The following is a 14,151-nucleotide window of genomic DNA, read 5'->3' as shown; positions in this document are numbered from 1 at the left end:
AGGATAACCTGTAAGTATGTTTCCCAGGATGTTTATCAATTAGAATGAGAGATTTTTTAAGGTGTGACTGACACGCCCCGACAGGTACAGGGTGGTGACGACAGACCCCAGTGCACACACACACACACACACACACACACACACACACACACACACACACACACACACACCTGATGTTATGATTACTTAGGGTTAACGTTTCTATCCTCTTGTTCCTTTCTCTCATTCTGAATCGCTCGGTCGACTCACAGAGTGCGCTCACATGTTGTCTGTAACTAGCTACATCACACGGTCGCATATTTAATCGACATTCATCGAGTCAGATAGCGATCTAGTATAGAGGGGGCCCGCCTTCTACATGGGCCCTCCTACCCCCCCGGGCCCCTAGTGTGACCGCTCTGGCTGCACTGTTTAGATTAACACTATTGGCCGCAGTTCTTCCTCAGCTGGAAACAGATCTACAAACCCTCTTGAAGCCACACAGGAGGGCGTCGACATGTCCTCTCTTGTTCCAGACAAAGTCCCCCCGCTGAGCGTCTCACTGGTTTGCTCCGCCTGGTCGGGTTCGCTCTTTTGTCAGGCACCGCTGCTTCCTGGCTCCTCTCACTCGTTAATCATGATTAACATTCTGCTGGGAGCCGTTCATCACCCCGCTACCTCCCAAACACCTGGTGGTGCTGGACCCCTCGACACATCTCCATCAGCTGACAGAGGAGGACGAGTGGTTACGCTAAGCGGAGGGAAAGGTTACATAAGCTGCTTTTTTTTAATGTTGAAGTGCAGCACCATTTCGACATTTCTGCAGACAGATGTTGGTACTTCTCTGTTTTTTCCCCCGATCTGTTTTCTTGTCAAAGGAGGGAAGCTGCTGCCGTGAGAGAACTAAACTCTGCACTGAGACCCAATCAGAGAACATCTGGAAGAACATGAAAGTGTTCAACAGAAGAGGTGAGGAGCTGTGGTCTGAATGTGACATGAAGCCACTCGTAGTGGACAGAGGGCATCAGGATCAAGACTGACATGTATAAACAAAACACTGTAAATATGAAGCCTGAGTGTCGTCCCCCGTCTGTTCCTGCAGGGGGCGCTGGAGTCCCATCGATGGCGTCCCCCGTCTGTTCCTGCAGGGGGCGCTGGAGTCCCATCGATGGCGGTCTCCATGCTGGAAATGCTGTCTCAGTCTAACTTTCAGTCGACCTAAGGACAGGCTGAGAGCTGGAGCTGAGGCGGGTTTTAAACCTCCTGACAAACCGTTACACCGCGCCCACCTGTCAATCAGGTCAGCTACACGCCTTATTGTGAATAACTCTTATCCTTCATCAAAACTGATGAGTCATCAAAACATTCACCCCCCGTACAGTGTGTGTCCATCGAGACATGAGCTAATCACACCTATTTGGTTTTTTGAACCAGGCTGTAAACATGTTAATCTGTAAAAACAGGCTTTTTAGAATGGGTGTGTATGTGACTTCCTGTGCTTCTGCAGCCAGCCTCTAGTGGACACTCCAGGAACTGCAGGATGTTACACTTCAGCATCGGCTTCATGTTTCAACACCTGAAGTTTCTGCTTGGTGGAAACATGTCGGCTGAATGCATAGAACACTTGAAGGTTTGCGACGTCAAAGTCAACGATATGAAACACATTTTAAAACCGTTGTAGAGAGTATGTCAACAAGCGTGGTCATTTTTATATTTACTAAAGTTTTTCATCTTACATTCGACTTGGTTTAATGTTTAAAAACATATAAATATCATCGCTGAGGCAGAGTGCTGACATGCTGACACCCCCCCCCCCCCCCCCCCCCCCCCCTCAATCTTTGATCTGTTTTTAACTCTTCGTGTCTGAGCCACAGTCGGAGCAGCGCAGCAGGGCCCCTCGTCTCCTGCAGCCTCCTCCACCTCCTCCATCATACACCACCAACAATAAACACAGCAAACACCTTCCACTGATACATCCTGAGTCGAGCGGGATTGTGCCGAGGTTTGCACTTCTGGAATGAAAAGAAATCTCTGACAGGTTTGTGACAATAAATAAAGTGGTTCTTTTGTTCTTTCTTTAAAACAAGTTCAACAAAACGCGCTCGCCTCGTGGCGTTCCACCACCGGAGGATAACATCTCTCATTTGGCGTGCATCCATGAGCCCATTATTACCTCTTGTGGGGCAGTGGGTAGACCAAATGAGCCTCACTCCCCCCGTGCACACAGCCCGCTTTAATCTGGAGGAGAGAAAGTGCTGATGTGGAGAAATGAATCCTACACAGAACATCTTGATCTGTGGCAGGAATAATAAGTTCTCTTTACAATGTGTGGAATGAAAAGAGATTCTTCATTCGTTCACCAACACTTACTCAACATGTCCGTCTAACCACTCAGTCAGCTCGGTGATCATCGTCCCTCTAACACATGTTTCTGTGATGATCTCATATGATCTGATTCAAACAACTTAGAACTTTAAACAACTTTCAAAACATTAAAGGAGGAATGTGACTTTTTGATCTAGTCAAAGTCGCCCTTGAGCTCCAGCATGAAACCAAAACAAACTGCTGTTAGGCCACGCCTCCTCCATACTGAAGCCTCCGCCCTCCTCCAGAGACACACCCCCAACCCCTCTATCCTCGCATTCACACGAAGAAGACAATCGAACCTGGCGGACAAAATTGTCCGTTGCTCGAGTTGCAATCATTGTGTTAGCATGCTAATGTTAGCGCTCTTTAGTTAGCTCGTAGCTTCACATCAGCTGTGTCCTGCATTGTCGTGTTAGCATGCTAATGTTAGCGCTCTTTAGTTAGCTCGTAGCTTCACATTAGCTGTGTCCTGCATTGTCGTGTTAGCATGCTAATGTTAGCGCTCTTTAGTTAGCTCGTAGCTTCACATCAGCTGTGTCCTGCATTGTCGTGTTAGCATGCTAATGTTAGCACTCTGTAGTTAGCCCGTAGCTTCACATTGCGTGTAAATTGAAAGAATGACGGTGGTATACAGATAGCTCTGAATGTAATGATGTGGGAGTTCAATTCAAAATGGAGGACGGATCAAACAGTGAGCCTGAATGGCGACGTTTCAGCACCTGCTGAAGGACTCTTATGGACGTCACGCTCTGCGGACACGGCCGGCTGTTTGTGTGCTTTTCTTGTTTAAGGTCATTTTAAACCTCTTGCATCGCTCTTTACATTCCTGTGGACTTTCTGAAGTGGGCGTGTGGAGGATCAGGGCGTCTTAGCTGGGAGCCGACAAACTGCACATTTGTGATAAAGGGAGAACGCCTCTGAGGGGACGGCGCCATTTAGAGCAGATTTGGGGATTCCAGTAAACATGGAGGGACGGGCGGGCAGGTGTGTGTGTGAGTGTGAGTGTGTGTGTGAGTGTGTGTGTGTGTGTGTGTGTGTGTGTGTGAGTGTGTGTGTGTGTGTGAGTGTGTGAGTGTGTGTGTGTGTGTGTGTGTGTGTGTGTGTGTGTGTGTGTGAGTGTGAGTGTGTGTGTGAGTGTGTGTGTGTGTGTGAGTGTGTGTGTGTGTGTGTGTGTGTGTGTGTGAGTGTGTGTGTGTGTGTGAGTGTGTGTGTGTGTGTGTGTGTGTGTGAGTGTGTGTGTGTGTGTGAGTGTGTGTGTGTGTGTGTGTGTGTGTGTGTGAGTGTGTGTGTGTGTGTGTGTGTGTGTGTGTGTGTGTGTGTGTGTGCGTGCGTGCGTGCGTGCGTGTGCGTGTGCGTGTGCGTGTGCGTGCGTGCGTGCGTGCGTGCGTGCGTGCGTGTGTGTGTGCGTGTGCGTGTGCGTGTGTGTGAGTGTGTGTGTGTGTGTGAGTGTGTGTGTGAGTGTGTGTGTGTGTGTGTGAGTGTGTGTGTGAGTGTGTGTGTGTGTGTGTGTGTGTGTGTGTGAGTGTGTGTGTGAGTGTGTGTGAGTGTGTGTGTGAGTGTGTGTGTGTGTGTGTGAGTGTGTGTGAGTGTGTGTGTGAGTGTGTGTGTGTGTGTGTGTGCGTGCGTGCGTGCGTGTGTGTGTGTGTGTGTGCGTGTGCGTGTGCGTGTGCGTGAGTGTGAGTGTGTGTGTGTGTGTGTGTGTGTGTGTGAGTGTGTGTGTGTGAGTGTGTGTGTGTGAGTGTGTGTGTGTGAGTGTGTGTGTGTGTGCGTGTGCGTGTGCGTGTGCGTGTGCGTGAGTGTGAGTGTGTGTGTGTGTGTGTGTGTGTGTGTGTCTGTGTGTGTGTGTGTGAGTGTGTGTGTGTCTGTGTGTGTGTGTGTGAGTGTGTGTGCGTGTGCGTGTGCGTGTGCGTGTGCGTGAGTGTGAGTGTGAGTGTGTGTGTGAGTGTGTGCGTGTGCGTGTGCGTGTGTGTGTGTGTGAGTGTGAGTGTGTGTGTGTGTGTGTGTGTGTGTGTGTGAGTGTGTGTGTGTGTGTTGTGATGAGTGCAGCTGCCCCGGGCTTTGAGCCCAGAGGAGCGCACAACTGAAACAAAAATCACTTGATTCAACAAGAACAGCTTAATGAAGACATCTGCCGTTTGAGTTAGTGCGAGCATCTCGCTCATTCTGCAACGCGGCTGGACCGCTTATCTGGCACGCCGGGCTTTCTCCCGGTGGGCCGACCCACTTTGAGGCTGGTTTGATTTTATCTTTATGACTTGATTTTCTTTAATTGAGTACAACTAGCCCACAAAGCTGGATTTGTTTTTTTGAACCAGGCTGTAAACATGTTAATCTCTGCTGTAAAAACAGGCTTTTTGTGAATGGGTGTGTATGTGACTTCCTGTGCAGTGTGTGTAGCTTATGGACCGCAGTGCATTATGAGGACATACCGGGTAAGGGGGGCAATTGGTGGCCCTCCTCGGTCAGTGAGGCCCACGGGTCATTTTTCAAATATCAATAAATCTGAGCTTGAGGTCTAACATGACAAATTCCACCATGGAGGATTTCAACCTGAGTTGCCATGACAACGCCATGCACAATCTTTCTCTGTCTTTATCCTCTCAGCCCTCCGGTCGTGGCAGATGGCTGTTCTACCATCAACACTTGTTCCTGCCTGTTAAGTTTATTTTGACTCTGTTGCCAGATTCTGCCAAATGTTTGTTCCCGCTGGATTCATGATGCGTCTCTTTGAACAACCTGAACGATAGAGCGACGGTCTCGAACCTGTTTCTTTTGTAAAACATGTCCTGAAAGAGCTTTTGTTATGTTTGGTGTTTCATGAAGATGGATGGATTCTTGTTTTGGGATTCAAACCCTGGTCTCCTCGACTGGAAGTGATTTGTCACAGTTGTTAGATTCCCGGGAAGACATTTTAAACTTCAAGGAAAAGAACATTACGTGTATCTATGACATCATCATCAACGTGTGTGTGTGTGTGTGTGTGTGTGTGTGTGTGTGTGTGTGTGTGTCTGTCTGTCTCATGATTAGCCCAGATATAAAGGTCAAGCAACAGTTGTTCCATAAACAAATCCTGTATTTGATCATGTCTATAAACCCCTCTATTTCAGCCCTGCTCAGAACAGGCTGTTTCTGTGTCTGTACCTTTAAATATGTAAATGAGCTGTGTCTGACCACGCCCCCTCTCTGGAAGGTGCTTGGGTGTACTCGGTCTTTCTCGCTCCATGTCCTATTGTTTACGGTGAGAAGGCAGACTCAGAGGGCAGAACAAACACCTAGCTGTGGGAGTGTCACCCACCTGGGGGAGGGGCTACTGCCCTTTGTGATGTCATGAAGGGAAAATCTACAAACGGCCTGTTTGAGCACACATTTTCTGAAAAGTGGAGCAGGGAGAAGACGGAGAGGATGGACTTTTCTCATCATTGGGGGGTTTGTAGACGGACTAGAGACACATGTTAGAGTTAGAGGAACATGGTGAAGAGGATTTTAAATATGTCACCTTTAAAGCACTTCATACATTCAGATCTGTCTGAACTATAAAAATACCTTCTGCTTTAGAATCCTAAAATAGATAATATGTAAATCTCATAAACCACCAGAGCTGTTGTTTTCCTAAAACTCATCCTTCCAGCTCAGCTGTTTCTTCCCCTTCCCCGCTGTATTTCCCTGAACACCTGTGGAAGCGAGCCGTGCTCAGAGCACCTTGTCCTACCTGCTGTATTCACCACCGCCATGTTGATTTACAAGGACATCAACACGCCGCAGCATGCTAATGCTCTCAGCTGAGATGTACACTGATGTCAATACACCATGCTAATGAGGTTGGGTGATTGTTTGCCGACAGCATGTCATGAGGGCCCGCAGGAGATTATTTCAATTTATCAAGGTGTCCTCTGCAGGGGAACAGGTGAAACAAAGAGCGTAACAGTGCTCAGTTTGGGGGTTCAAATCCCTCTCAGGCTCAAAGGCACTTCATGTACTGTACATCCTACATGCTGGGAAATTAATTTCTAGGAGTCGGCTAATGGTCCCAAATTGCGGCTCCTGTAGCTACTTTTCAATTCCGTTGCTCTGCAAGATTGATTTTTCATTTCTCATTTCTCTGCTGCTGGAGGCCGCTCCCCTCGTTAACAGAATTACTTCAAGTTCGCTGCTTCTCCTCGGAAACCATTTTAAATACCCGAAGTGGAGATGGTGGATCAGAGCAGAGCGAGCATCAGGAATACATTCAAACAGAATCTGGACGAGCAGTTTGAAACGTCTTTAATGAACCACGTTTTGAGCCTTCAAACTATTTGGCTGATGAAGCTTTTGGGCCAATTTCTGTAGAAAGTGCACGCCGTTGTCTGACAGGATGTCAGCCTGGTGGGACGAGTTACCTCCTTTAACTTCCTCGCCCCTCGTCTGTCTGTGTTAGGATGAAGGATGGTAGATGGGCTGCCAGGCTCTCTGGATGAATTTGGTTTTAAATGGAAACATTCGATGTCGGTATGATGTGATGAGATATTTATGGTCTTGGTCTCAACTCGGCCTTGATCCCGAAGTAAGTGGACACTGTTCTGCCCTCTGAGTCTGCCTTCATGACATCACAAAGGGCAGTAGCCCCTCCCCCAGGTGGGTGACACTCCCACAGCTAGGTGTTTGTTCTGTTGTTGTTCCCCCCAATGATGAGAAAAGTCCATCCTCTCCGTCTTCTCCCTGCTCCACTTTTCAGAAAATGTGTGCTCAAACAGGCCGTTTGTAGATTTTCCCTTCATGACATCACAAAGGGCAGTAGCCCCTCCCCCAGGTGGGTGACACTCCCACAGCTAGGTGTTTGTTCTGCCCTCTGAGTCTGCCTTCTCACCGTAAACAATAGGACATGGAGCGAGAAAGACCGAGTACACCCAAGACCTTCCAGAGAGGGGGCGTGGTCAGACACAGCTCATTTACATATTTAAAGGTACAGACACAGAAACAGCCTGTTCTGAGCAGGGCTGAAATAGAGGGGTATATAGACATGATCAAATACAGGATCAGAGTGGATTTAGAACAAGAAACTTGAGGAGCTCTGACACTTATTTTAAAGACCCTTTAAGGTGACGCTGATTATCTTAAACGGGGAGAGGGGTCGGGGGGGGGGATGGGGAGGGCTGTGCATGAAGCTTTAATTAATTAGTAATCAAACTCTGAGAGCGACGTTTCTAAAGCCGCTCCGTCCAAAAGTCACATCACAGCGTCATTTACATGCTGTGCAATTATCTCAATCATTTGGTGTGAAAGTTTCTCTCACCTTCACAAAAATCAGCAACACACACACACACACACACACACACACACACACACACTCGTCCTGCAGTGAGTCAGATTCAGATATAAGAGCACACACACACACACACACACACACACACACACACACACACACACACACACACTCTTCCCCCTGACTGCAGTAAACAAAGCAATCATCTCCCATTAGCATCCTGTTGACCTGCTCATATCTGATATTAATCAGGCAGAGATAATGTGATCAAGTGAAGAGCGCTCGCTGCCAAATCCTAAATCACGTTTATAAAAACACCGCCGAGCTTCTCTGGGGATTTTTTTTATCGAGGTTGCTCTCCCAAAGTGATACCTGACTCCACATTATCGTTTCATTTCCTCTTTAAGGAACCCGGCCGTGAGTGCTGACTGTGCTCTTATCTTCAGTCCTGCGCTGCTTTGAATAAAAAACAATTTGACACCTTTACACGTCGATGCTTTTCAGGAAGACCACAGTCCACCTGCTGCACAAGAGACTTAGTATCTCCCCTAGACCCCCCCTCTCAGTTACAACCAAGCAGAAACCTCCTGTGCTGACATATGAAGCTGATGCTGAAGTGTAAACATCCTGCAGTTCCTGGAGTGTCCACTAGAGGCTGGCTGCAGAAGCACAGGAAGTCACATACACACCCATTCTAAAAATCCTAAAATATGAGGGAATCCTCTAACCTGTTGATCTAAATATTAGATCAAGGACCCTCACCTGGTCTCAGCAGGTCTCACCTGGTCTCAGCAGGTCTCACCTGGTCTCAGCAGGTCTCACCTGGTCTCAGCAGGTCTCACCTGGTCTCAGCAGGTCTCACCTGGTCTCAGCAGGTCTCACCCGGTCTCAGCAGGTCTCATCTGGTCTCATCTGGTCTCACCTGGTCTCAGTTGGTCTCAGCTGGTCTTACTCTCAGCTTGTCTCAGCAGGTCCCAGCTGGTCCCAGCTTGTCTCAGCAGGTCTCAGCAGGTCTCAGCTTGTCTCAGCAGGTCTCAGCTGGTCCCAGCTGGTCCCAGCTTGTCTCAGCAGGTCTCCCCTGGTCTCAGCTGGTCTTACCTGGTCTCAGCCTGTCTCAGCAGGTCTCACCTGGTCTGAGCAGGTCTCACCGGGTCTCTTTGGTGGACACAGAGCCGGTCTCTCTTACAGTTGGAATTCTTTCACTCTGTGCAGCGGGGGGTCTCTGCTCGGATCTCTGAGCTTCTATTATTTATTCTTCCCTCCGCTGCAAGAATAAAAAAAATCCTCTTTTTTCTCGGAGGCAGATTCTAGTTTCTGCAGCTGCTGTCGAGAGGCTAACTGCAGAGTTAAAAACAGGCCCATCCCCAAGACCCAGACCGGGGCTTCTCTTTCTTATCGGCACGGCACACACACACACACACAGCTCATTTATCCGCACAGTTAGAAAATATTAGCGCCTTGCATCAATATTACATCAGCCACACAATCAGGGAGAGTTTGAGTTTCTGCTTTTCAAGTTTAGGACGGTCACAGTGGAGATAAATATTCATGGAAGTAGAACTCTCATGCTGTAATATGATTCACACTGTTACTGAAAATATACAAGCCGAGAGCTTTGTCTGCGAGACGGGAGGGGAGAGATCCCCCCAGTTCTTCCACCAATCTATGAACAAAATATGGAAACCAATATGTTTGTGTAGAAGGACGCCTGTGGACTCTCAGGAGTCGAGTGAAAAACAAAACTTTTTCTTTTCTTGAAAACGGTCAAAATCAAAACTTCTCCAAAGAGTTGAAGCTGCAGGTTCAGCCAATCAGCATGCAGGATGAAGAGACTGCTTTCATGGTCTTTTTAAATGACTACGGCCTCGTCCGCTTTATAGATATATTTGTGGGGACACTGGGCCCAGGTGTGCTGCAGCGTTCATCCAATCAGTGCGCTGCCTTGACGATTCTGAATTTATAGTAATATTAAGAATAACTCATCTGTAGTGCTTAAAGTCAATCGCCTTTTCTATGAAGACCCACAGTTTGATAATCTGTGTAGAAACTAGAAGAAGAAGAAAAAGGTTAGTAATTAAAGAGATCATGTTTGGTGGTGGGGTCTGCATGTGTCGGGGGGGTTTCTGCAGTTGTGAGTGATCACCAGAGGGTGGCAGCACTGTGCTGCAGAGACACCAGGAAGAGAATCCACACGCTGTGTTTTTTCTTTTTCTCTGCAGTTTGATTGGTTTAACAGGCAGGGTGAGTGACAGATGATTACTCACATCACATCCTCCTCTGTCACACACACACACACACACACACACACACACACACACACACATTTATCTCCTCGTGTGTGTGCAGATGTGAGTGGATGCATGCGCCTTCATTCATATATATTCCTGCAGCTGACACATGAATACAGAAACAGAGAGACAGTGGAGCCCCCTGCAGGAAGAATTCATAACATGTAGAACAGGGGTGGGCAAACTTTTTGACTCGCGGGCCACAATGGGTTCTAAAATTTGACAGAGGGGCCGGGCCAGGAACAGATGGATGGAGTGTTTGTGTGAACTAATATAAATGACATGTAAAAGCCATTACATGAAAGGATTTGGTCTTTAACAGGTAGCAAAGCATGAATATGCAAGGCTCATTGTACAAATTGATTTCCAAATGCATTCATTGAATTAAATTTAATTGTAATAAACACAGTAGAGAAACTCACGTTCAGTTTCAGTGGGAACAGTGTTGTTGATCTCCCTTTTTTGCCAGTGCATTAAAGTCTGGAGATAGTTTTGTAGTGGTAATTCTCAGGATAGATCCGAGGTGTTGGTCAGTTAACTTGGATCTGTGAGGGGCTTTGTTGATGTTCATGACGCTGAATGTCTGCTCACATACGTAGGTCGAGCCAAACAAAGTCAGCATCTTCTGTGCCGTCCTCCGGAGGTTTGGAAACGTGGCTTCGTTAAGTGAAGCATAAAAGTCATTCAGTTTAAGAGAGTTGAACTTCTCCTTTAAGACGGAGTCAGACTGAAGATCAATCAGTTCCAATTGCAGCTCCTGTGGTGCTGTTTCAGGGTCTTCTGACAGGGGACAGGACACCAGCTGAAGTGACTTTTCAATGTTTTCAAAATCAGAAAACCGACGGCAGAATTCTCCGTGCAGGTCGTCAAGGGATTTGCTGTATTTCTTTGCATTTCGCGTCGCCTCTTTCTGCACGGCAAGTGTGGGGAAATGAGCGAAAGATTTGTATGCAATTTGTCTGGAGAATAAAGTTAGCTTGGATTTGAAGACTCTAACATTTTTGTACATATCGTGCACAAACTGATCTTTCCCCTGTAGTTTCACATTCAGCTCATTCATGTGTGAAAATATGTCCACAGCAAATGCAAAGTCACAAAGCCAGTTTGTACTCTTTGAAAACTGCGACAGTTTCTTGGCATATCAGGCATACAGCCTTTGATCGGACTTCAGTGAAAAAATATTTAGTTGTCCACTCCGTATTAAACACTCGGCATTCACTGTCCACTTTTCTTTTCTTTGATCCGCTCATTTTTACAGAAGGGCTCATACGGGTTCATAGGGCAAAGCGAAAAAGTGAAAAAAGGAATAATACACCACACTCTGAAGTGCGCCATCTATTGGGGAAACGCGGACATTACAGGGGAAAACGAACAAAGTTTAATTATAATAACATTTTATTTAATAATAATATAATTTGGACAAGTTCGGCGGGCCGGATTAAAAAGGGCCGTATATGGCCCGCGGGCCGTAGTTTGCCCATGCCTGATGTAGAGAGAGACACTCTGACACATCTGTAGAGGATAACACCAACACACACCTACAATACACACCTACAATACACACCTACAATACACACCTACAACACACACCTACAATACAATACACACCTACAATACACACCTACAATACAATACACACCTACAATACACACCTACAATACACAATACACACCTACAATACACACCTACAACACACACCTACAATACAATACACACCTACAATACACAAAACACACCTACAATACACACCTACAATACACAATACACACCTACAATACACAATACACACATACAATACAATACACACCTACAATACACACCTACAATACACACCTACAATACACACCTACAATACACACATACAATACACAATACACACCAACAATATACACCAACACACACCTACAATACACACCTACAATACACACCTACAACACACACCTACAATACAATACACACCTACAATACACAATACACACCTACAATATACACCAACACACACCTACAATACACACCTACAATACACACCTACAATACACAATACACACCTACAATACACAATACACACATACAATACACAATACACACATACAATACACAATACACACCTACAATACACACCTACAATACACAATACACACATACAATACACACCTACAATACACAATACACACATACAATACACAATACACACCTACAATACACAATACACACATACAATACACAATACACACCTACAATACACACCTACAATACACAATACACACCTACAATACACACCTACAATACACAATACACACCTACAATACACAATACACACCTACAATACACACCTACAATACACACACACAACACACACCTACAATACACACCTACAATACACAATACAGACCTACAATACACACCTACAATACACACCTACAATACACAATACACACCTACAATACACACCTACAAAACACACCTACAATAAACAATACACACCTACAATACACAATACACACCTACAATACACACCTACAATACACACCTACAATAAACAATACACACCTACAATACACAATACACACCTACAATACACACCTACAATACACAATACACACCTACAATACACAATACACACCTACAATACACACCTACAATACACACCTACAACACACACCTACAATACACACCTACAATACACACCTACAACACACACCTACAATACACAATACACACCTACAATACACACCTACAACACACACCTACAATACACACCTACAATACACACCTACAATACACAATACACACCTACAATACACACCTACAACACACACCTACAATACACAATACACACCTACAATACACAATACACACCCACAATACACACCTACAATACACAATACACACCTACAATACACACCTACAATACACAATACACACCTACGATACACACCTACAATACACACCAACACACACCTACAACACACACCTACAATACACAATACACACCTACAATACACACCTATAATACACAATACACACCTACAATACAGACCTACAATACACAATACACACCTACAATACACACCTATAATACACAATACACACCTACAATACACACCTACAATACACAATACACACCTACAATACACAATACACACCTACAATACACAATACACACCTACAACACACACCTACAATACACACCTACAATACACAATACACACCTACAACACACACCTACAACACACACCTACAATACACACCTACAATACACACCAACAATACACACCAACACACACCTACAATACACACCTACAATACAATACACACCTACAATACACACCTACAATACACAATACACACCTACAACACACACCTACAATACACACCTACAACACACACTTACAATACACACCTACAATACACACCTACAACACACACCTACAACACACACCTACAATACACACCTACAACACACACCTACAATACACACCTACAATAGACACCTACAACACACACCTACAATACACAATACACACCTACAACACACACCTACAATACACAATACACACCTACAACACACACCTACAATATACAATACACACCTACAACACACACCTACAATATACAATACACACCTACAATACACAATACACACCTACAACACACACCTACAATACACAATACACACCTGCAACACACAATACACACCTACAACACACACCGACAATACACAATACAAACCTACAATACACACCTACAACACACACCTACAATACACACCTACAACACACACCTACACAATACACACCTACAATACACACTTACAACACACAATACACACCTACAACACACACCTACAATACACACCTACAACACACACCTACAACACACACGTACAATACACACCTACAATACACAATACACACCTACAATACACACCTACAATACACAATACACACCTACAACACACACCTACAACACACACCTACAATACACACCTACAACACACAATAAACACCTACAACACACAATACACACCTACAATACACAATACACACCTACAACACACACCTACAATACACAACACACACCTACAATACACACCTACAACACACACCTACAACACACACCTACAATACACACCTACAACACACACCTACAATACACACCTACAATACACACCTACAATACACAATACACACCTACAATACACAATACACACCTACAACACACACCTACAATACACAATACACACCTACAATACACACCTACAATACACACCTACAA

At 45.4% G+C, this 14,151-nt stretch overlaps 1 protein-coding gene across 1 annotated transcript; it reads right to left on the bottom strand.

Moving 5' to 3' along the window:
* Nucleotides 1-3,281: 3,281 nt before the first annotated feature.
* LOC132991484 (histidine-rich glycoprotein-like) lies at nt 3,282-4,253 on the bottom strand (the record flags this gene model as incomplete). The annotated part of the gene is made up of 1 exon (XM_061060271.1): nt 3,282-4,253. A coding segment is annotated over one exon (972 nt), but the record flags the coding sequence as incomplete, so codon positions are not given.
* Nucleotides 4,254-14,151: the final 9,898 nt, after the last annotated feature.

This window comes from Labrus mixtus, chromosome 16 (genome assembly GCF_963584025.1).
Source record: "Labrus mixtus chromosome 16, fLabMix1.1, whole genome shotgun sequence".
Taxonomy (NCBI): Eukaryota; Metazoa; Chordata; class Actinopteri; order Labriformes; family Labridae; genus Labrus; species Labrus mixtus.
This window is presented reverse-complemented; position numbering and strand designations above follow the sequence as displayed.